Source organism: Grammomys surdaster, unplaced genomic scaffold, assembly GCF_004785775.1.
Source record: "Grammomys surdaster isolate TR1022 unplaced genomic scaffold, NIH_TR_1.0 267, whole genome shotgun sequence".
In the NCBI taxonomy this organism is placed as follows: domain Eukaryota; kingdom Metazoa; phylum Chordata; class Mammalia; order Rodentia; family Muridae; genus Grammomys; species Grammomys surdaster.
This window is the reverse complement of record NW_021604708.1, coordinates 2,082,640-2,104,096: the sequence shown is the minus strand read 5'-3', so window position 1 is coordinate 2,104,096 and position 21,457 is coordinate 2,082,640. Positions and strand designations below refer to the sequence as shown.

Genomic DNA, 21,457 nt, shown 5'->3' with positions numbered 1-21,457 from the left:
CTCAGCTGAGAATTCTATAAAAAATGCTTTCCAATCAAGATATTGGCCGGGAGTCAGGCAGGCTTTGGCCAAACTCATCCAGTCACTTGGAGTCCTGCAATATCTGTGAAGAGATTCTAATTGCGCCCCGACAAAGGCCGCCCTAGTACCGTAAGCACAGACCCCTTCGAGCCGTTGGATTATTTTAAACTCCAAGGGCTCATATACCCTGTTCCCCCCCCCCCATCCTGAAACACGGGAAAGCACTGTTGTGCTCTTGCTTCTTTCCAGGCTTCCGGGCAAAAGCTCCGGCCGTGAGACGCTTGCGTCTCAGGCACATAGGTTGATGGCTGCGGTACACTCGGCAGCCCTGGAGCGGAAGGTTCCACATTAATTTCCGCCTTCTCTAGTCCTTTTACCAACTTATCTAACTCCTTCTCAGTATCTCCTCGTCTATCTCCTCTAGTTTCTCGGACCTCATTAACCCTCTCCTGTTTTAGCTGTGCTAACGCCTTTGCTCCTTTTCTAAGTTCCCTCTGGCACTTCCCTTCCTTGTTTTGGATGCAACTACGCATCAATCTCCACAACGGACGGATGCCTCCTCTCAGTTCTCCTTGTTCCCATGCAAAATCAAGGTCTTTTCTAAGTCTATCCCAACTTGTGTCAGGTGACCCGACACGGCAAACCATGGGGCTACTTTGTCTATTTCCTGTAAAAAATCTTTCTAATATAGAGAATTGAATCTCCAGCCCTTTTGCCTTTAACAGCTCTTTTAGGGCAACAAAAATTGGGTGACTCTGTGTACTTCCCATAACAGTGCTAACTCTGTCCGAAAAACTCGGAAATTTATCAGCTACCTTCACTTTAGCACTTTATCGTCTCTTCCAAGAACCTAACTTGTCCCATTTACTTGGGAGCTTTATAGTCTCTAAACCGAGAACCTTTCTCTGTCCCACCTACCTGGGAACTTAGCCAGTCGACTGCCCTGAATACGCAAGAAGTTCTGAACACGTCCTGAGAGGCAAATTAGGCTCCCCATATGGACCACCACTTGCTGCTCGCCAGCATCTGACCAGCGGAATAAGGCAAAGACAATAGTGTTCTTCTTCGAGCAGTTTATTCAGCAACCCTTGCATTGTAAGCTTCTTTTGTGCTGCCAGCATCCACCACACCACCACCTTCAGCCCTTTAAAGCTTTGCCTCACTCCTATCAGTAACTGCCACAAGAACACTGGTAATTGGTCACTCCTTATGACGAGAGGCTGGATGACCTGGCAACCAGACCTCTTAGCGCAAGCTATCCATATATGGAGTTGTTTTTCTCTCAAGCACTGCCCAGTCATCCTGGCTGGCCTTTTGCCAAGCGCCATCTTGTAATGGCACCAGTGGAGCTGCTTCCCACAGACTCTATCTAGCTTTCTTGGTGTAGAATTGACGTAAGTTTCTCAGGGACTTAGGGGATGAAACCGGTAGATAGCCATGTTCAAATTCACATATTTAATCAGAGACTTCAGAGACCTCTTCTGGCTGTGCTCAGGGACGCTCTGGCTAACATTTTCTCTACAAATGGACTGTAAGGAACCATGGTCAACTTAAGTTCCAAAAGGTGCCTCTCAAGTTGAAGGAGCTAAAACACAAGGTGACATCTTGCCACACTGCCATGCTAAGTCTTCAAGGTCAAACTGGAGGGCCAGTTTTCAAGTCCTTGTTTTCCCTTGTTATTCCTTCTTAAATAATCTCTCCAGAAGTTGGGTTTTCCCAGAAGCAACTCATGGATCTGAGCACTAGGACCATATTTAGGAGCTAATTCCTGGGACTTGCATGGACAGGAGGGATATGGAGTTTTAAAATGTGCTTTCAATGGACCTCTGAAGTGGAAACTCTTTGGAGAGTCAGTTGTGTTGGATGGTGTTTTGCTGGGGCAAACACATGAAGGAGTGCTTTCCTGAAGTGAACAGAGATGAAAGATTTAGGCAGACTCATGAAGGAACGTTTCACTAAAGCAGACACAGAGAAAAGAGGTTGTGCTAAAGCAAACATATGAAAGGAATGTGATGAAAGGGTCTTCCCTAATGACACACATGTATTAGTCAGACTCACGTTGCATAGTTGTGAGCCATTTGTCGAGACTCCATAGAGAGAAATGCACCAAAATCTTCTGGTGGTGTGTGGAAGCTTCTTTGCCATTTCTGCAGACTTGGGATGATTGACACAGTGATGTTGCCTAAGACAGACACATGTACTGAGACAAGACCCAGAGAGGACACATGATGTTTAAAGGGTGTCTAAGTTAGGGATTTACTGCTGTAAGCAGACACTATGACCAAGGAAAATCTTACAGAGAACAACACTTAATTGAAGCTGACTTACAGGTTCAAAGAGATTCAGTCCATTATCATCAAGGTGGGAGAATGGCAGCATCTAGGTAGGCATGGTGAAGGCAGAGCTGAGAGTTCTACATCTTCATCTGCAGGCTGATAGTAGAAGACTGACTTCCAGGCAATGAGAATGAGAATCTTATAGCCCACACCCATAGTGACACACCTACTCCAACAGGGCCACACCTTCTAAAAATGCCACTCCTGCCGGGCAGTGGTGGTGCACGCCTTTACTCCCAGCACTTGGGAGGCAGAGGCAGGTGGATTTCTGAGTTTGAGGCCAGCCTGGTCTACAGAGTGAGTTCCAGGACAGCCAGGGCTACACAGAGAAACCCTGTCTCGAAAAACCAAACATAATAATAATAAAAAAAATCCCACTCCCTGGGCCAAGGATATACAAACCTTCACAGAGGGATATAAATAGGACGTGACAGACAGTGGTTGGGGCTGAAGTTGGCTTGCTTGTAGAGCTAGCTATTCAACACCTATCTATGGGCCTCACATCTTCTTCATCTTCACTTTGCTGACAGGCACGGCCAAGAACTTTTCCTGGCATTACTGTTGAACCTGCTCCCTCCTCTTTACTAGAGCCAAGGGTGAGACCTCACTGTCTCAGCTAGATCACACCACTGCTGCTGCTATCCTGACTCTCACAAACTAGAGTACAGATGTATCTGAAAAGTGTTTACAAGTAGATTGAGCTGACACTGTTAACCTATAAACTCAACTGCCAATTTCCAGACAACACAGACTGGAGTTACTCCAAAAAGCTTTTAAGCACACCCACTGCCCCATATCCTTTCTTTTCCACAACCTCTGGTGGGTGATGGAATTAAAAAAAAAAAAACGTTTAAAGAAGAACCATTACTAAAGATGTGGTTTAAAATAATTAAAGGTAGAGATCTCTCTTGGAAGGAGAAATAGATTCTGCAGGTGGGCTGGAGACAGGTGGGAATGGGAGCAAGAGGGATCAATCAGGTAGAGGTGGGGTGGAGGTAGAGTGTGCTGGGAGAGACTGCTGACACTGGGGCATTCCGGATTGTGGTATAGAAACCTAGTGCAGTGGAAACCTGGAATCTGTTGATTCTAGTGAGTCTAGCAAGGATTCCTAGTAGTAAAGGATATGGAGGCTGAACTGGATATATAAATGTGTGTGTGTGTGTGTGTGTGTGTGTGTGTGTGTGTGTGTTTGTCTCTGGGTTTGATTCATTTGAGTTGTTGGTCGAGGAGGTCCTGTGGAGATCCCTAAACAACTCAGACTGATGCTATGATAGAAAATCATTCTCTGAGGACAACTTCTATTCAGCTTATTGAATGTAGAGAGGTCTAACTGGTGCAGGTTTGGAGCCTTCACACCTATATTCTAGTCTCTGGTATATTCTGCAGGCAAGGGAAATAGGAACCTGTACACCAGGACAGCCACACATCTCTCTACCTACAATCTATCAGGCTCAAAACATGTGCTGGGCAGTGGTGGTTCAAAACTTGAAGTGGCCAATGTCTGACTTAGCTTGAGGCCCACTCTACAAGAGTGTCCTTGCCTGACACTGCTTGAATAGCTAGAATCAGAAGGCTGGATAGCTCAAAGACCTAGGGAAGTACCAAAAACAAGATTCCTAATGATACTCTATTCATAGATCAGTGCCTTGTCCAGTTGTCATCAGAGGCTTCCTCTGGTAACAGGAGCAGGTACAGAAACCCATGTCTAAGTATTCATTATGTGGAAAGAGTTTAAATGTGGAGGTCTCCATTGAATCCCTCCCCTCAGAGATCATGAGAACACTGTGGAAGAGGCAGAGGAAAGATTCTAGGAGTCAGAGGCCATGAGGGCCACCAGGAAAACATGGCCCACCAAATCAACTAAGCAGGGCTCATGTGCAATCAGAGACTGAAGTGGCAAGCATGGGGCCTGCATGGGTGTGCACCAGGTCTTCTGCATATACATGTAACTATCAGGTTGCTCTAGGCTTACAATTTTAAAAACCTACTGTTAATAAGGGTTCTTAAATGCTTTAACCTCCCTTCTACCCATCACCCACCCCGAGGTAGTGGAAAGGGAAGGTTAATAGGGCAAAGGAGGATGTGGACTTTAGAAATAGTTCTCTGGAGCAAATCCAATCTGCATTGTCAGGATATCAGCACTGAGTCCACACAAGTCAACAGCAGCAGCTGGATCCGCCCAAAAACACCAGCAATGAATCAGCAGCGGCAATTTGATGCAGAAGAAGGGACTGCTAGGCTCTGCCGATCAACCTGAGTCTGCAGAAGCAGAAAGAAGCTGCTGGAACACCACCAGAAGTTCTTTGGTGGCATTTCTAGGAAGTCACACAAAATGAGGACCAGCAAAGAGCAGCAAGGCAAACACTGGCCACTGTCTGCTGGGTTATATGCATACCCTTTCCAAACAGCAGGTGTTCTCTCAAGCATCTGCTCTAGCAGAACATCACAGCCCCTGATTCCAGGCTGCTTCCAGAAAACACCATGTGACAGCTCTTCTTCACAAGACAGTTTCCAGAAAAGTATCACATGACACCACCAAGTCTCCAAAGAAACTAGAAATTTCCACTTCACGTTGGTATTTTATGAGAGTCCTAATAACAGGAGTGGGTATGTCTCTCATTGTTTTCCTATCGGGCCTTGTCCAGCCTCAAAATGAGGTCGTTCACCTCGTCTTATATCTTCTTTGTTCTGTTTGGAGATTTTCTTTTGGAGGCTTGCTCTTGCCTGAAAAGAAAACAGAGGGGAGTGGATCTGGTGGGGAAGGAAGGTGGGAGAAGAGCTAGGAGTGGAGGGAGGGGAAATTAGTTGGGATGTATTGTATGAGGGAAGAATCTAGTTGCAATAAAAATAAATGAATGCTTTCAGCACAGGTGCAATAATGGCTCAGCAGGTAAAGGTACCTGCCCGCAAATCTCTGAGCGGAGTTCCATCTCTGGAATCATATAGTTGAAGAGAACCAACTCCCATGAATTTTCCTCTGACCTACACACGTGTCTAAGCGCACATGTGTGTGACCCATACACAAATGACCAAAAATAAAAAATTCCTCTTGCTTGTATGTATGTTTGTGCATGACAGTCTGGAGGCTTTGGAAGACAGTGGATCCCTGCAACTAGAGTTACAGGCATTTATGAGCCACTAGGTAGATGCCTGGGAACTCAATCCAGGTCCTCTGTAAAAGCAGCAAGTACTCTTAAGCACAGGATACTCTCTCCAGCTCAAAATCAAAATAAATACATAAATAAATAATTTTTTTTCAACAATGTTTCTACTGCTACAAACTCTTGCAGCGGCACCGAGCTCACCTGGCTTCTCTCTAGTCTCAGCTAGCACAAATCCCATCACCATAACAACCATGCTACCTGCTGACTCCTCTGCCCCATGCTATAGCTAGTACACATTCAACCTTGCTTCTATCCTTAGCTGGTATCATTCCCATGAGTCACATGTAGTAGGTGGAGTTGGAGGTTCTCTGGGCGATATACTGCCACAAGCCAAACGAATGATTCAAACTGCATGAATGGGTGAGCATGCTCCCTTGCGGGTTCCATAGGTGGGGTTAAATCTGTGCTCTGTGCATGCAAACAGGCACTTGGCTGCTTTACATCCCCAGGCCAAGAAGAGCTTCATTTCTTAAGCACTTACTTCACACGCAGTAGTCTTTTTTCCTCACAGTAATACTAAGACAGGCTTTACCTCAATATTGGGAGTAGGAATATTAAACTTCTATAAGGAAACACAACAAAAGTCATCCTTTAACAGTCAATATTAGGACTGGCAACATTGCTCAATAGGTAGACTCTTGCTGCTAAGCCTGACAACCCTTCTCTGGGACCCAGAAGGTGGACCAACCGACTCCACACGTTGTCCTCTGACCTACACACACACACACACACTAGAGATAATAAAGGTAAAGAAAGGTGGACAGTGCTGTCCTCAATTCCCAGAACCATCCCTCCATTCGCATCAGAGCATATGCCACCCCCACTGCTGCACGCTGTACTAACAGTGTCCTCTTCTCTTCCTTACTCCCCTGATGTTGGGAGCCGCGGCAGGTGCTGGCAAAGTCCGCCATCGCTAGGTGGCGCTGTCAGCCTTAATTCTTCCTAGTAAACAAATAAAGTGCGCATGTGCCATGGTAAAAGCCCGCCAAAGCTAAGCCCATCCCACGGCATTTGGCGCGCTACGAGTAAGCAGCCAATGAGAGGTGATTACACCGCTCTAGGGTATAAAACAGTGCCTTTCTCCATCTTTTTCGTCTTCTACCACCATTTTGGTTTATGGGAATAAACGTGTTTCTACGGAAGGATTCTGGTGTGTGTGTGTGTGTGTGTGTGTGTGTGTGTGTTCCCGCCGGCGAGACACTACACGCGCGAGACACTACACGCGCGCCTCACACCCTGAGTCACATGACTGTCTATTTCCAAACTTCCAGCTCCCTGGTGTTTCTCACTGTGCTTCTACTGCTCACCACCTTGCTTCTGAAAACTATCCCTCTCACCCACTACCTGATCATTTGAACATTCAAAACTATTATGATCATATCGGTTAGGCAAGCCTCTACATCGCTAATCAAAGTCACGTGGGAGAAGCTTTAGAAAAGTAGGTGCTTCATAGTACAGAGTAAAAATCTGCTAGCATGAAAATCAACAGTGCTCAGAGATCCTGAGGTTAGATCAACGGATACTCAGCCATCTCAGCCCAGACCAGAGCAGTAAGTTCATTTCTCATCTCTATGACAGCAAAACTATACTAAAAATACTAAACTACTATAGAAACAGACGCCTTTAATTCTCCAAGACATACAATGTTCAATAGGAAATTGAAGTTTATTCAATATACACAATTCACGTCTGACACTGACAAAAATGAAAATGCTATTTACATAAAAGAGGTTAAAAATACATATGATCTGTATTTTAATGTAGTAATAGCCCCAGGATGCAAACCTGGATCCCAGCACTTCCATCCATCCTGTAGTTAATTTACCAAGAGCTATACCAAAGGGCAACACTGGCAGTGTGCCTCTCGCCTCATGTACATGGCTTGGCATCCGTGGAGGAAGACACGGTCTCTTCAGCACATGTCCCAGTTCCTGAGTCTTCCAGTTCTGAATACTCAACAGTTTCTTCTTCAGAATCAAATTCTTGACTATCCGGTGATTCAAAGTTACCCAGAGGTTCATTACTCAGCCTCTTTTAAGGAATAAACCAATAATTTATTGTCAAGACCTCAAAACTGAAATCTATTACTGCTCATCAGACTTATACCTATGTTATTCACTTACAGCACATGGAAGTCTATACAGTGCTGTATCATATTTCAGCAAAATTCACAGTAATTTGCTGGTTCTTTGAAAGCCCTGACTGAGCTCCTCCCAATGCACAACTTAAAATCATACTTCTCTGGGAACCCACTGAACTGTGTGTTCTTAATTCCATGCTAGCTGGGGAACCATACTTTTAAAGCCACAGAGGGCTAGCTCAGTACTTCAAAGACTGTCATGGGAGGGCTGGAGAGATGACTCAGTGGTTAGAGCATGCAGGGTAACATCCAGGGACTAGTTTTCCCAGCAACCATGGCAGGTGTCTGTAACTCTAGCTCCAGGATAGACTCTGCACACACACCGACACATAATTAAAAATGTTTATAAACAAACAAATACTGTCATGATTCTAAAATATTAAGGAAATAATTGAATGTCAGAAGGTTTGACTTGGAACCCTTTATTCCCATTGGTAACATGAATGTGCTCTGCACATACAAAACGACTGAAAACGTGGATCAGACAAGCCTGGTAACGTCACAGAAATCTGGCTGAGTTTGAGAATTAGCCAGAATTAGCTACTTCCCAAATTTAAAAAGTCAGATAAAGCCACAAAGCCTGTTTATGTTATAAGTGATAGCTGATATCGTGCTTATAAAAAGAATAAAACCTAGAAACATGTCAATGGTGCAGTAGAGTAACTTTTTCTATCTTTTCCACATGTGGGCATTTCACTCCCAGTTTACAGGTAAGGAAAAGGAAACCCTGACAGGATAAATAACCGCTCGATGCAAACCTCAGTGGTGCCTGGGAATCCCCTCACAGGGCTGAACACTCACTGATCACAACATGGCCAGTGACTGAACCCGTGAATATGGGATGACCTACCTCGATTACCTCTGCCATGTACTGTACATGTTCAGCTACTTCTGCCAAATCTTTATTCTCCTTCTTCAGCCGGGCAATTTCACTGTCCTTTTGTTCAATTTCCTTATGAAGCTGCAGAAGAAGAACAGAATTTCAGTCTTCCATACAACTGCTCTCATCTGGAGCACCCTCCCACACAGTAACACAGCAAGACTCAGTTTCCTACACAGCCAAACTTCCCTTAGACCACCATTCAAGCTAGTCTATGGTAGCGTCACTCTGCTGATGAGAAAGACCACCAGCAGAGCCTTCAACAGTGGGGAACAGTGCTTACCTTCTCATTCTCTTTAAGTGCTTCATACAGAGCGCTCCTCCGTTGTTCTGCCACTTCTTTCCAATACTGAGAAGATGGGTTTTCTGGGGGAAAAAAAAGTAGTGTTGTATGTAAAAATCAGTGCTATAAGCCTGGTTGTGGGGGAGTATACCTAGACTGAAAATAAGGCCTTGTTTACAACAACAACAAAAACAAAACAAAAACTTGGTGGGTGTGGTAACACACACCTTTAATTCCAGTACTTGGGAGGCAGAGGCAGATGGATCTCTGTGAGTTTGAGGCCAGCTTGGTCTACAGAGGTCCAGGACAGCCAGGTCATAATGGAGAAACACTGTCTCCAAACAATAAAAACCTAATGCCATTAAAAACAAAAGCAGTAATTTCATTTCTATTGGAAAATCCCAATCTAATTTTTATTTTCTCACAATGTAATCAAAGCTTCCAATCCTTGAACTGCAACAGAAAAAAAAAATAGGTACAGATATATTACCTACATTGCTTAATATTTTACAAGATTTGTTTTGTGCTTATGCATTTTTATTTACCCTTCATGGAGACTCTGCCACTACTGGGCTACACACAGTCCAAATATGTTTGAAAAGTCTAGACCAGTTAATGTGCATAGAGGTCTTAATTTTGAATGTGTTCAAACTTAACCTCTGTGGCAATAATGCACATAAGATCAGAGGAGTGAATCACCAGGAAGTATTCAGCACTGTCACAAAACAATATAAAATTTCATCAAGTTGATTAAGATGCCAAATACCAAATGTCTACCTCGTCAAGATTGTTTTCCTTGGCAATTAGTAAGAGATATAGGCCTAAATCTCGTGTAACCCAGCACAGAAGTTGACTTTGAAATGAATTCTCCCCATTCAGTTTTCTCTTATTATCATTACAGATTCCATGTTCCTTCCCATTCAATGTACTAAGAGTAGTTCTGTCTGTCTGTACTTTGAGACATGTATCCCAGGCTGGCCTTGAACTTCAAAAACAGCTGAGAATGGCCGTGAGGTGACCCTACCTTCACTCTGGAAGAACAAGTGAGTGACACCACCACTCATTTGGATGGTGAAATTTTCACACATTTAATCAATGTGAATCTCTTCAAGTAGTCTGTTTCTTAAACAGGTCCACCATTTTCCCTTATTTTCTGATCTAGAAACTTAGGGATTGCCAGGCAGTGGTGGCACACACCTTCAATCCCAGCACTTGGGAGGCAGAGGCAGGCAGATTTCTGAGTTGGAGGCCAGACTGGTCTACAGAGTGAGTTCCAGGACACCCAGGGCTACACAGAGAAACTCTGTCTCAAGAAAAATATAAGAAAAAATCAAAAAGAAGGAAGAAAGGAAAGAAGAGAACAAGAGAGAGAGAGAGAGAGAGAGAGAGAGAAGACAGAGAGAGAGAGAGGTGTATTTCTCACGTTCCTTCACTCCCTTTTCCCAGTGATGTACCCACTGGTCCCATTACTTAGTGTTTTCTTGGAATGTTCAAATTCATTCTCCGTTAACACTTTCCTGAAAAGCCAATTTCTGGGTCTTGAAGATTCCAATGCAATTTACTCTGACATGCCAACTCAGGCACTTTAATACTTCACCCACATTGGGATCTTGCCCAACAAATGGTCCCATGTATCCAAATTTAGAGTATTTTCATATGTACTTTTTTGTTTGTTTGTTGTTTTGAGACAGGGTTTCTCTTTGTAGCCCTGCTGTCCTAGAACTCACTCTGTAGGCCAGGCTGGCCTCGAACTCAGAAATCCACCTGCCTCTGCCTCCCAAGCGCTGGGATTAAAGGCGTGTGCCACGACTGCCTGCCTTATTTTCATATTCACAACACAAATTTTTAAATTATCAAATAATAACCCCACCAAATAGTAGACTCTTCATCATCATTTAGCCTCTCAAGACATAGCTATGTTCTTCCTGCATACCTTTAATCATAAGATCAAGTGCTTCCTGGGCAAGGCCTCCAACATCGTTATTTTCATTAGCTTCTGGACCACAGCTTGGAGTCTTTGGTGTTAACTGGTCATCCCAAAGCTTCCTTTTGGACAAACCTTTTGGCAACTGTGAGAAAAACACATATTTACTTAGATTTGATGAACAAAAAAGCTATATTATTTATTTAGGTACTTAAGAAACCATTTTTTTTTTTAAGATATACAATTCAAAACTACCAACATAGGGCTGTTGAGTTAAGTCATCAGGTAACAGATGGCACTTGCCACCAAGACTAACAACCTGCATTCCATCGAGGAGACCCACACAGTGATAGAAGCAGAGTCCTGAAAGCTCCTCTGACTCCAGTTGTGGACTGTGGCACTTATGTGCTTTCAAGTCCATGCATACACATGCATACTCACATGGGTATGTGCAGATACAAAAGAGCTGTAATTTGTTTAGATTTTATATTACGTTTTTATATCTGTGAGTGTGTTTATACATTTGCATACTGTTCCTGGCCAGAAGAGGGTGTCCCATCCCTTTAAGAAAGAGTCACAGGCAGTTGTGCGTTGCCCACTGGGAGCTGAACTCAAGTCTTCTGAAAGAATAGGATGCTCCTACACAGCTACCACTTCAATCCATAAATGTAACTCCTTAAAACATTACCAGAATGTATAATATTATTGTAGAAATTTTATTTACAACAACTATTTTGATTAGAATTGAACTACAGTTTAGCTACCATAAAGCAAAGACTAGGTTTTAAGAACGTCTGGGAAATGTCGAAGGCTGATTGGCCATCTGCTGCCCACCCATCCACCCTAGACCTGTACACATACCTCATTTTCTCTACCAACAAGAGATCCATCCGCAGAAGGCTGGATCATCTTCAGCGTTCTCCTTGGGACAGGACTATTCTAAAAGTCAAGATGATTCATTATCTGGTTACTGCTGTACGATTACTTTCTGAGTTATTATATAGTTAGACGTAATCTTACTAGAATTTGAAAGGAAAAAAAATCACTAAGAACACAAGATTTGGCCTGCTACATATAATCTTACAATGCTGTATCCAAGCAAGATATTGGCTTAATCAACCAGCAGACTTATCTCCCAAGATTATAATAAAGTTTGAAGAAATCCTTAATTTCTTTGGGCCTTAAGATCCAAACCAGATACACATATAACTTATCTCATTCTGATACATATTCTTACTGTAATCACAGTCAACTCATCTTAGTTAAAACACACAGAACATACTTTCTATCGTGGCATTGAGAGTTCAAACACTATATGACAAATTCACACACTAAAAAAGACTATACTTACAAGAGGTAAACACTGAGAGAAAAGGTAAGTTAAACCACAAAATATTTTCCCTAATAAAAAAAGATTCATCTCAGAACTCTAAATATTCCCAAACAGTAACGGACATTTGTGAAAAAGGCTGCTGGTTAATGTTTGTGAAAACAAACAAACAAAAAAACAGATCTGGGAAGAGGGAATCTCAGCTGATGAAATGCTCTCATCATGGTGGTCTATAGGGTAGGCCAGAGAGGACATTTTCTTGATTGTCGATGTGAAGGCTCTGCTGTTGCCAATTCTATCTCTGGGGTTAGGGACTAGAGGTGAGGAATTAGAGAAGAAGCCAGGTCTTGCGTGGCCTATGATTCCTGCCTTGAGTTCCTGTTCGGCCCTCTCTCAAGTGTTCGACTGTGACTCGAGATGTAAAAACTGAAATAAATCCTTTCCTCCTGTTTGTTTTTGCTCATGGTGTATTTATTGGTGTTGTTTTGGTTTTTCTGAGACAGGGTTTCTCTGTGTAGCTGGGGCTATCCTGGAACTCACTCTGTAGACCAGGCTGGTCTTCGACTCAGAGATCCAGCTATATCTGCCTCACAACTACTGCAATTACAGGCATGTACCATCACCATCAGGTCATGGTGCCTTATCACAGCAATAGAAACACTAATACAGAAATAAAATTCAAGATATTTTATTAAATTTGTGTGTATGCACATACATACATGTAGAGATCAGAGAGCAACTTGTAAAAGTCAGTCCCCCCTTTTCACCATGTATATTCCAGTGACCCAAATTCATACATTCATTCATTTATTGGAGACAAGGTCTTTCTACCTAGATCTACCTGTCCAGGAACTCACTATGTAGACCAGGGTGGCCTTGAACTCACAGAGATCCACTGCTTCTACCTTCTGAGTGCTGGGACTAAAGTTGTGTACCACCCACCGTGCCTGACACCAGGAATGTGACTTTTAGTAACACACTGTAGGTGGAATTATAGGTGGGAGGAAATGCATGTGTGGATAGTGGTAGGCCCTGACAGTAGAAGCAGTTTGGCTTCAAGCCCATTCATTAGGACATTGATAAAATGTCTGTGCTTTAGGCAAATTAAAATATTCTGGTCCAGACAGGTAGCACAAACCTGTAATCCCAGGACTTGGTAGGCTGAGAGACAGGTGGACACTCTTTGAGTTCAAGGCCAGGCAGTATAGTCTACTTTGCGAGTGCCACACTAACCAGGGGCACTTACTGAGAACCTGTATGAAAAAATAAACAATAATAAAAACAAGTCATACTTGGTGGCATACACCTTTAATCCTCGCACTTAGAAGGCAGAGGTAGGCTAATTTCTATGAATTTCAGGAGAGCCAAGACTATTAGTAAGACCTTGCCTCAAAATAAGTCCCTCCATAATAATCCTCTAAAATGCCTAAGCTATTATTTTAAAAAACAAAAAGTTGCCTTCTGTATAATATGTAAATACCCCTATATAGTTCCTGATTTGAAAGTTTTATTTGGGGAAAAAAAAATTAGTTATGCTACCACCATGGGATAGCAAACAATGGTAAATACTCAAACAAGGTTAACAAGAACATGACACCACACCATCGTGAGAAAGTTACTGTACTTCACATGACAAAGTTCACCTTTCCCACGGTAAAGTTTCTATTGTTGATTATTATCTCACTATGTAACTCAAGGACAAATGCCAGCTACCAAGAGAACAAATATTATAACAACATTTCAGATATAATGTAGATTACAGATTAATCAAGTCTCCAAACAGGAGGCAACTCAGTTTCTGTCATATATCTGCACACACCACTTCCAAGATTTCCACTTTATTGATGTCAGCTTTCTAAAAGATAGCCCACAGAATGTATACTATAATATTCTTTTCTCTAAACAGGTAGTGCTTTAGAATAGCCGACTTCTAGACTCCAAGTTTCACTCATATATTTAAATCTTTCTTTCTTTTTTTTTTTTGGTTTTTCAAGACAGGGTTTCTCTTTATAGTCCGGGCTGTCCTGGAACTCACTCTATAGACCAGGCTGGCCTTGAACTCAGAAATCCGCCTGCCCCTGCCTCCCAAGTGCTGGGATTAAAGGCGTGCGCCACCACAGCCCGGCCATATATTTAAATCTTAACCTTTTCAGAAAACAATCCGATATTCTTCAAACCCTCTTCCTAAAAGTATATACAGGGGTATACTCAGTCCCCTCTGGCACTTGAGGAAATCATTTGAGCCCTAGGCATTTAGGGCCAGCCTGAGCAACACAACAGAACTTCGAATCTTAATCAAAGCAAATTCAAGCACATTTAAGTGGCTCCATTCCATACCTTCACATTCTCTTGGGCTCCTTCCTGCTTCTGCTTCATACTGAGATTCATTTTTCAGCTGGCAAAGCACAAGAAAAAAGCACAAGGTGATTTAAATTTGATTTATATCTGAAAGTGAAATCTAGATTTTTTTTAAAAAAAATTATTTATACCAACAAAATCTTACTATTTTATGGTAGAACCACTATTACAATGGCATGGTGTCCTGTAACTACAGAGATCTCAAAAAGATCTGAGAAAGAGGCACTAGGAAAAGCAAAACAGACACTTAGGCACATTTAGTTCGACCCTAAAGAATAGCATCCTGCTTGTCATGCATGTGACTGCAATCCTAGAATGTGGTGGAGAGAGGAGCCTATCAGCCTAGGCTGCATAGCCAAGATCCTGTCTCAAAAAAAAAAAAAAGATCTTTTGGCTCCGACCAAGATGTAGCCTCCTGAGTACAATGCATAACTCGAATGCACAAAGGCTCAGCTCAGTTCCTGATACTGTATAACCAGACCTAGTGGCACAAGTCTGTAATACCACCAGCTGGGAAGCAGCAGAAACAGAATTCAAGGTTATAGTCAGCTACGCAGCAAACTTAAGACCAAGCTGTATTTAAAAGGAGGCTACAGGGAAACGGTGCTTAAACTGTACTCCCTGCCTCTTACTAGCATGTAATTAGTATTTTACATTGTGCCCTACCATTCACACATGTATGCAAATAAAAACAACTTATAGCCCGGCCAGAGTGGTGTTCTGCTATTTCCTATTCTATTTCACGTTGATAAAACCTGATCGCAAACCTATTCGCAGGAACCTAGATGTGTTTCTTCCTTTCTTTTGAAAGAAGCTAACCTTGAACTCCTGTACCTCTTGCTTCGACCTCCTGAGTGCAGGAGATTGAGCACTACCACCAGGCCCAGACTTGGATAATGCAGTGGGTCCAAGGTCCTGGTATCATTAGTGAGTCATGAACATAAAGACAGTGTCGGAGAACCTAGTACCACCTACAGCGGCACCATTGAGATGGCAGACGCAGGACTCAATGCCCTTTTCTCAGGAGCAGCGTTTGCTGCTGTTGGGGAGCCGGCCGGAGGTTCTATACCCAGTGCAATCCCTACACACGCCTTCCCGGACTCACCGACTGCAAACTAACGCTGGCGCGCCAGCCCCGCCCAAGGCGGCGTGCTCCAGCCAATAGTAAGAGCAAACACCAGAGCGCGCCAAAACCGACCCCGCCAATGGCGCAGCCTCTCCTCTCAGCTCGCCCAGCTTTGCCCTGCTGTTGAGCGGAGACTCGGGTCCCTTCAAATCGTCGCCTCCACGGGCCGGCTCCCGTGGCTGCGAAACAGGCCTGGCTTCTGGCCAGCCTGACGATACCGCTGCCAGAGTTGCACTCGCCTCCAGGCCCCCCACGCCCTCGGACTCACAGACAACAATCCTCCGTTCCCAGCGAGCGTGAGAGCCGGACAAGCCGCTGGCACCACACCGGACCCAACGGCGCCAGAACGACCCGAACCTGCAGACTAACCCGCCGACCCGGTCGCTGACGCACTGGGAGGCGGAGCCTCGGCATTCAGCCAATTGCCTTTCGCCACCGCCCACCGCGCCCTTGGCTTCCGTGCGCCTGCGCAGTTGGCAACGGTGCGTGTAGTCTCTGGCAGAGGTCACTAGGGTTCTTCTTGTCTTACAGGTGGGTGCCCTCTGACCTTGCCTTTGACCCTCTGCTTCCGGCTCAAAGTTTCTGTAGTCGGCCGGCAAGGACTAAAGAGACTTACCCCCACTAGCGGCAAACTCGAGAATATACATATATCCTTCCCAAGGTATTTTATATTTTTGTATGTTTAGTTTTTCCCCCCTTTGTTTTTTTGAGACAGGGTTTCTCTGTGTAGCCCTGGCTGTCCTGGAACTCACTCTGTAGACCAGGCTGGCCTCGAACTCAGAAATCCACCTGCCACTGCCACCCAAGTGCTGGGATTAAAGGAGTGCGCCACCACTGCCCGGCATGTTTAGTTTTTAATATACATACATGCAAGCATGCATACTTAGACCCACGTACAGGTGCGCACACACCAAAGGAAGTAAATAAACAGACAAAACGTGAAGACTAGAAAGTCACACTGTGTCAGTACTAGAAACCTCAAGGGCCCACCTCAAGCTAACAAAAACAGTTGAAGCTGAGGAAATTTTAACTCTATACTTAAGACAGATGAATTTTACTGTATTTGAACTAGACCTCAACTGACTGGCAAGATGGCTCATTGGTTAAGAGCCCTTGTTCTTGCATGGGACCTGGGTTGGGTTCCAAGCACCCACATGGTGGCTCACAACCATCTACAGCCCTAGTTCCAGGGGATCTGATGCCCTCCATGAACACCAATGAACACCAAGGTTAACATGTATCACACAGACAACACATAAGCATAAACTTTGAAAAATCTCAATAAATCTAGACAACAAAGGAAGACTGCAATACAGGAAATCTCTAGAAAGGACTTCCTAGATTGATTGATATATATATATATATATATTTTTTTTTTTTTTCCTAAGTTTAAAGCCAGCCAGGTTACATAGACAGAATGTGGTAGGGTTGGTAACAACAGGGCCTGCCTTATCAGTCAATAACAACTCAGAAGGAAACAGAACTTGGGGCCGAGGGCACCTCAATGGCAGAGGCTAGGAAAAGTCAATGTATTTGTTACCTTGTTGCTGTGACAAATACCTGACCAGAGTGACTTAAGGAAGGGTTTGTCAGGGCTCACAGTTTAAGGGCACAGTCCTGAGTGGGGAAGGTGTGGCAGAGAGAATGTGTGGGAGGCAGCAGGTCCCATATGTGGGACAAGCATTCATACACATACAAAATGTTCCACCTTAGCCAGCACTAAATCCTGCTCAATGGGAAAATGTTCTATTCGTTTCCACAGGCAAAGAACCTGGGTTCTATGGTCTGGCCAGTTACCATGCTATCACCTCTCAGCCTCAAGTCCCCTGGCAAGTTCCAGAGGAACTGCACATGTTTTGCCCTCAGAGTACTGGTGACTTCTCCAGTCTCTCATGCTCTCTAGTGAGACCTGGACTTCATGTCTGGGTGAGGAGAAAAGTTCTTGGTGGGAAAATTGAGATTAATCGGTCTCCCTACTCATACTTTTGTGGTTTATTCTGTTTGTTTGCTTGCTTCTCAGACAGGGCTTCTCTGTGTAGCCTTGGCTGTCCTAGAACTCACTCTGTAGAACAGGCTAGCCTAGAACTCATAGAGATCTGCTTGCTTCTGTATCCTGAGTGCTGGGATTATAGGTATACACCACCACTACCACACTGAGGCTGTTACTCAAAGTTTTAAAAGAATTTTCTTTTCCTAAAGAATACAATGTGAAGCTGGGTGTGATAGCTTATACCTTTAATCCAAACACTGGGAGAGGCTGAGGCAGGAAGATCTTGAGTTTGCAGTCATCCTGAGCTATGTAGGGAGAACCTCTTGCAAAATGCCAGAGAGATAGAGACAGAGACAGAAAGGTGAAGTGGACTAAGGAAATGGCTAAGCAGATAGAGTGCTTTCAGCAGATACCGACCATGTGAGTTCCATTCCCAGGAACCACATGGTAGGAGAGCACTGGCTCTTGAAAGTTGTCTTCTGCCAGGCAGTGGTGGCACATGCCTTTGATCCCAGCACTTGGGAGGCAGAGGCAGGCAGATTTCTGAGTTCAAGGGCAGTCTGGTCTACAAAATGTGTCCCAGGACAGCCAGGGCTATACAGAGAAACCCTGTCTCGAAAAACAAACAAACAAACAAAAAAGAAAGTTGTCCTCTGACCTACATGCATGCGCATGCACACACTAAACAATAGGTAAATGTAAAGAAAAGAAAAAGTGACATAAGGAAGGACAGCTACCCTTTCCACCTAAAGATGAGATGCAGACCTTGGAGAAACGGCATACCCTATGGGACTCGACCTGTGAGACTTTCTGTAAGTATATACTCTCTCTAGAACTTGACAATAAGCTTTCAGAGTGCCAGAGAAAGCTCTTCATGGGGAGGATCTCACAAGACACATTCTCCTAAAGACTTGCCCAAGGGTGGAATGGTGGGGAGCTGCTGACTGCTGCCAGCTGTATAACTGATATATTATAGTGTTATATTGCTGTATATATTAGTTATAATCCTTGTGCTCTACCAGGACAGAAATCTTGGGTGGACAAGAAGCTCTGAGTTCCAATCTCTAGCAGCTTGCTTCCCTTAGAGCTTAGCAACAGTTGTGTTGCCGCAGTAAGCAGGTGCGGACAGCAGCAAGTGATGTCCTGTAAAGCGGGAGTTCCTGCACAGACCTCAGTATCCACAGCCTTAACAGTACAGCACTGTGGACCTAGGAAGCTCTCAGCAGTGGCTGGCATTAACAGCTTCCAGTTAGCCTCATGTCTAGGGAGTGTTTAGTCCTCACCACTGGCCAGCGTTAACAGCTGTTAGGCCAGGATCTGAAGCAGGAGAATCACTGCAATTTCAAGTCCTGTTTGTGCATATAAAAAGTTTTGGGCCAGACCTGATCTCAGAAACAAGCAAACAAGTCAGACAGGGTAGCTCATGCCTGTAATCCCAGAACTCAAGAAAGACAGAGACAGGAGGATCATTACAAATTTAAGGCCAGCACTGGCTACATGGTGAATTACAAATGAGCCTAAGCTACAGGGAAAAACCTGCCTCAAAAAAACAAAACAGCAGAAATGACCTCCATACCCAAGTGTGTTCATGCACACCTTTAATCTCAGCATGCAGGAGGCAAAGACAAATGGATCACTGTGAGTTCCTGGCCAGCCTGGTCTACATACTTCCAGGACAGTTGGGGCTACATCCTTCTAGTACAGAGAGGGCTGTGTAGAAAGACCCTGTCTCAAAAACACAAACCAAAACTGGTTGAGGTGCCAAGGCTGTTGTAGACTGTGAAGATTGTCATGCTGCTGTCTCCAGGCTTCAGTGGAGTGTTTGGGACAGCTTGTCCTGGAATAAGAGCACCGGCTGTTTAAGTGACAGCTACAGCTGGCCAGGGCGCAAGGGAGACATTAGTAGCTGTTAGTTAGGGAATTGAGTTGTTTTGCCCCCCAACATTTTTGATTATTTACAAATACATGAACATGAGGAATGTGTATAGTAAGAACTTAAGGAACCATCATGACCACTATCGGTGATTTTAACAAATTTGGTGATGGGTGAGTTACTAGAACTCCAGGCAAGTGTTCTATCAGTGAGCTGCATAGCCAGCCCACTGGTGTTTGTGTGTTCCTTAAGATCTTCCTACTTAGCTCCCTGAGTGCTACCATTACAAGTAGGCATCACCACCTACCCCAAGCCGAGGAAGAGGCAAGTCTCTGTCATCTGTCTCAACTGTGGAAGCCTGGTGCATTTCAGAAGTTGAGCAGAAGGAAGCCATGTGCACCTGTAGTGGCTCACCTGCGCCCTCTACTGGTAAAATACAGCACTAGCAGCAAAGGGAAAAATAAAGAGTACTAAGCCATGTCCCTTTTTAAAAATGTATTTGCATGCTGCGTGTGTGTGTCCGTGTGTGTGTGTGTGTCTGTGTGTGTGTCTGTGTGTGTCTGTGTCTGTGTCTGTCTGTGTGTGTATGTGTCTGTGTAAATTTATTAGCTTCTGTGTGCAAGGAGGAGGGTCAGAGGACAACCCATAGGAGCCTGTCCTTTCCCTTCTACATGGTGATATCACAAATCAGCCTCAAGTGGTGAGAGACCCAAGGTTCAGATTTTTCCCCCTTTCCTTTTTAATTTCTTTTTTTGAGATAGGGCCCCATGTTGACCTCAAACTCTCAATTCGACAGTGTGTGTCACTGGAGTTACAGAGCTCTCCTCACTCTCCTGCATGTCTGGCCAAGTTCAGGTTGGAATTATTTAAGTTTTCTTGCACAAGTTTGTCAATCACTTCATTTCCATTTTCTCTTCAAAATTAAAATGAACAAAATATATAGTTTTTAAAGATGTAAATGGGGACCAGAGAGATGACTCAGGGTTTAAGACTTTCAGATGACTTAGGTTCTATATCCTGCTCACAACTGTCACTCTATCCCCAGAGGAAATGACACCCTCTTCTGGCCTTCCACGGGCCAGAGGCATGCATGAAGGCAAATCACCCATACACATAAAATGGAAATGAATAAAATCTCAAAAAATTAAACTAAAAGTGCAAATTCCTTTAAGCCTAGGAAATAGTATCTAACTTCACTTAAGAAAATTAGGACTTGGGCATGGTGTCACACACCTTTGATCTGAGGGTCTGGGAGGCAGAGGGAGGTGAGTTAAAGGTCAGCCTGTTCTGCATAGTGAAATACAGAACAGCCAGGACTACATAGAAAGACCCTGTCTCAAAAATCAGAGAAAGAAACAAGCAAATGAAGATCTAGAGATGGCTCAGGGGTTAAGAGCGTACACTACTCTAGCAGATAACCTGGCTTTAATTCCCAGAAACCACACTGGGTAGCTCACAACTGCATGTAGCTCCAGTTCCAAGTGGATCTGACACCTCTAGCCTCCGAGGGCACCTGAATTTATGTGCACATAAATTATATACACACATGCAATATGCATAATTAGAAATAAATCTTAAAAATAATAAAACATTACATCATCCATCTGTGATGGCCCCCACCTGTAATCCCAACACTCAGAAAGCTGAGTCAGGAGGATTGTAATAGCTCAGGCTGGCCTCCAACTCCTCCTGCTTTGGCCTTCTGAATGCTGGGATAACAAGCCTGACCCGTTTTTGTGGGGTTTTTGAGAAGAGGTCTCACTGCAAAGCCCAGGCTGGCCCTTGACCTCCCTTCTTACCCACCCTCCCAGTGTTGAACTATTTTAGTTGTGGTGCCACAGCCCTAAGTTAACAGATCTGTGTTGCAGGTTATTTGGTCACACTGCAAACCTGAAGATTGTGTTATTTACTGAAAAATCTGTTTCTAGTTGTGGCGTGGCTCAGCCCAGAGCACACCATACACCTTTAATCCATCTGACTGGAATACAGACACACTCTTAGCACACACCTTTAATTCAAAACAATGAAGGTA

The 21,457-nt window shown here is 44.0% G+C and overlaps 1 protein-coding gene across 1 annotated transcript; it reads right to left on the bottom strand.

The window, feature by feature from the left end:
• Positions 1-7,160: 7,160 nt before the first annotated feature.
• On the bottom strand, positions 7,161-15,953 carry Gmnn (geminin DNA replication inhibitor). The gene is made up of 7 exons (XM_028776334.1): positions 15,831-15,953; positions 14,416-14,473; positions 11,610-11,687; positions 10,758-10,893; positions 8,825-8,907; positions 8,512-8,622; positions 7,161-7,552 (listed from the first exon to the last, which is right to left on the bottom strand). The coding sequence occupies exons 2-7, from the start codon at positions 14,464-14,466 to the stop codon at positions 7,391-7,393; spliced, it is 621 nt and encodes a 206-aa protein (XP_028632167.1). The 5' UTR covers positions 14,467-14,473; positions 15,831-15,953; the 3' UTR covers positions 7,161-7,390.
• Positions 15,954-21,457: the final 5,504 nt, after the last annotated feature.

Bases quoted from the DNA above. Each gene is read 5' to 3' on its own strand.
- Gmnn (XM_028776334.1), bottom strand. From the start codon at position 14,466: ATGAATCTCAGTATGAAGCAGAAGCAGGAAGGAGCCCAAGAGAATGTG. The intron at 10,894-11,609 runs GTATGTGTACAG...TTTTTCTCACAG, and splicing joins TTGTTGGTAGAGAAAATGAG to TTGCCAAAAGGTTTGTCCAA. The intron at 7,553-8,511 runs GTAGGTCATCCC...ATTCCTTAAAAG, and splicing joins ACATGGCAGAGGTAATCGAG to AGGCTGAGTAATGAACCTCT.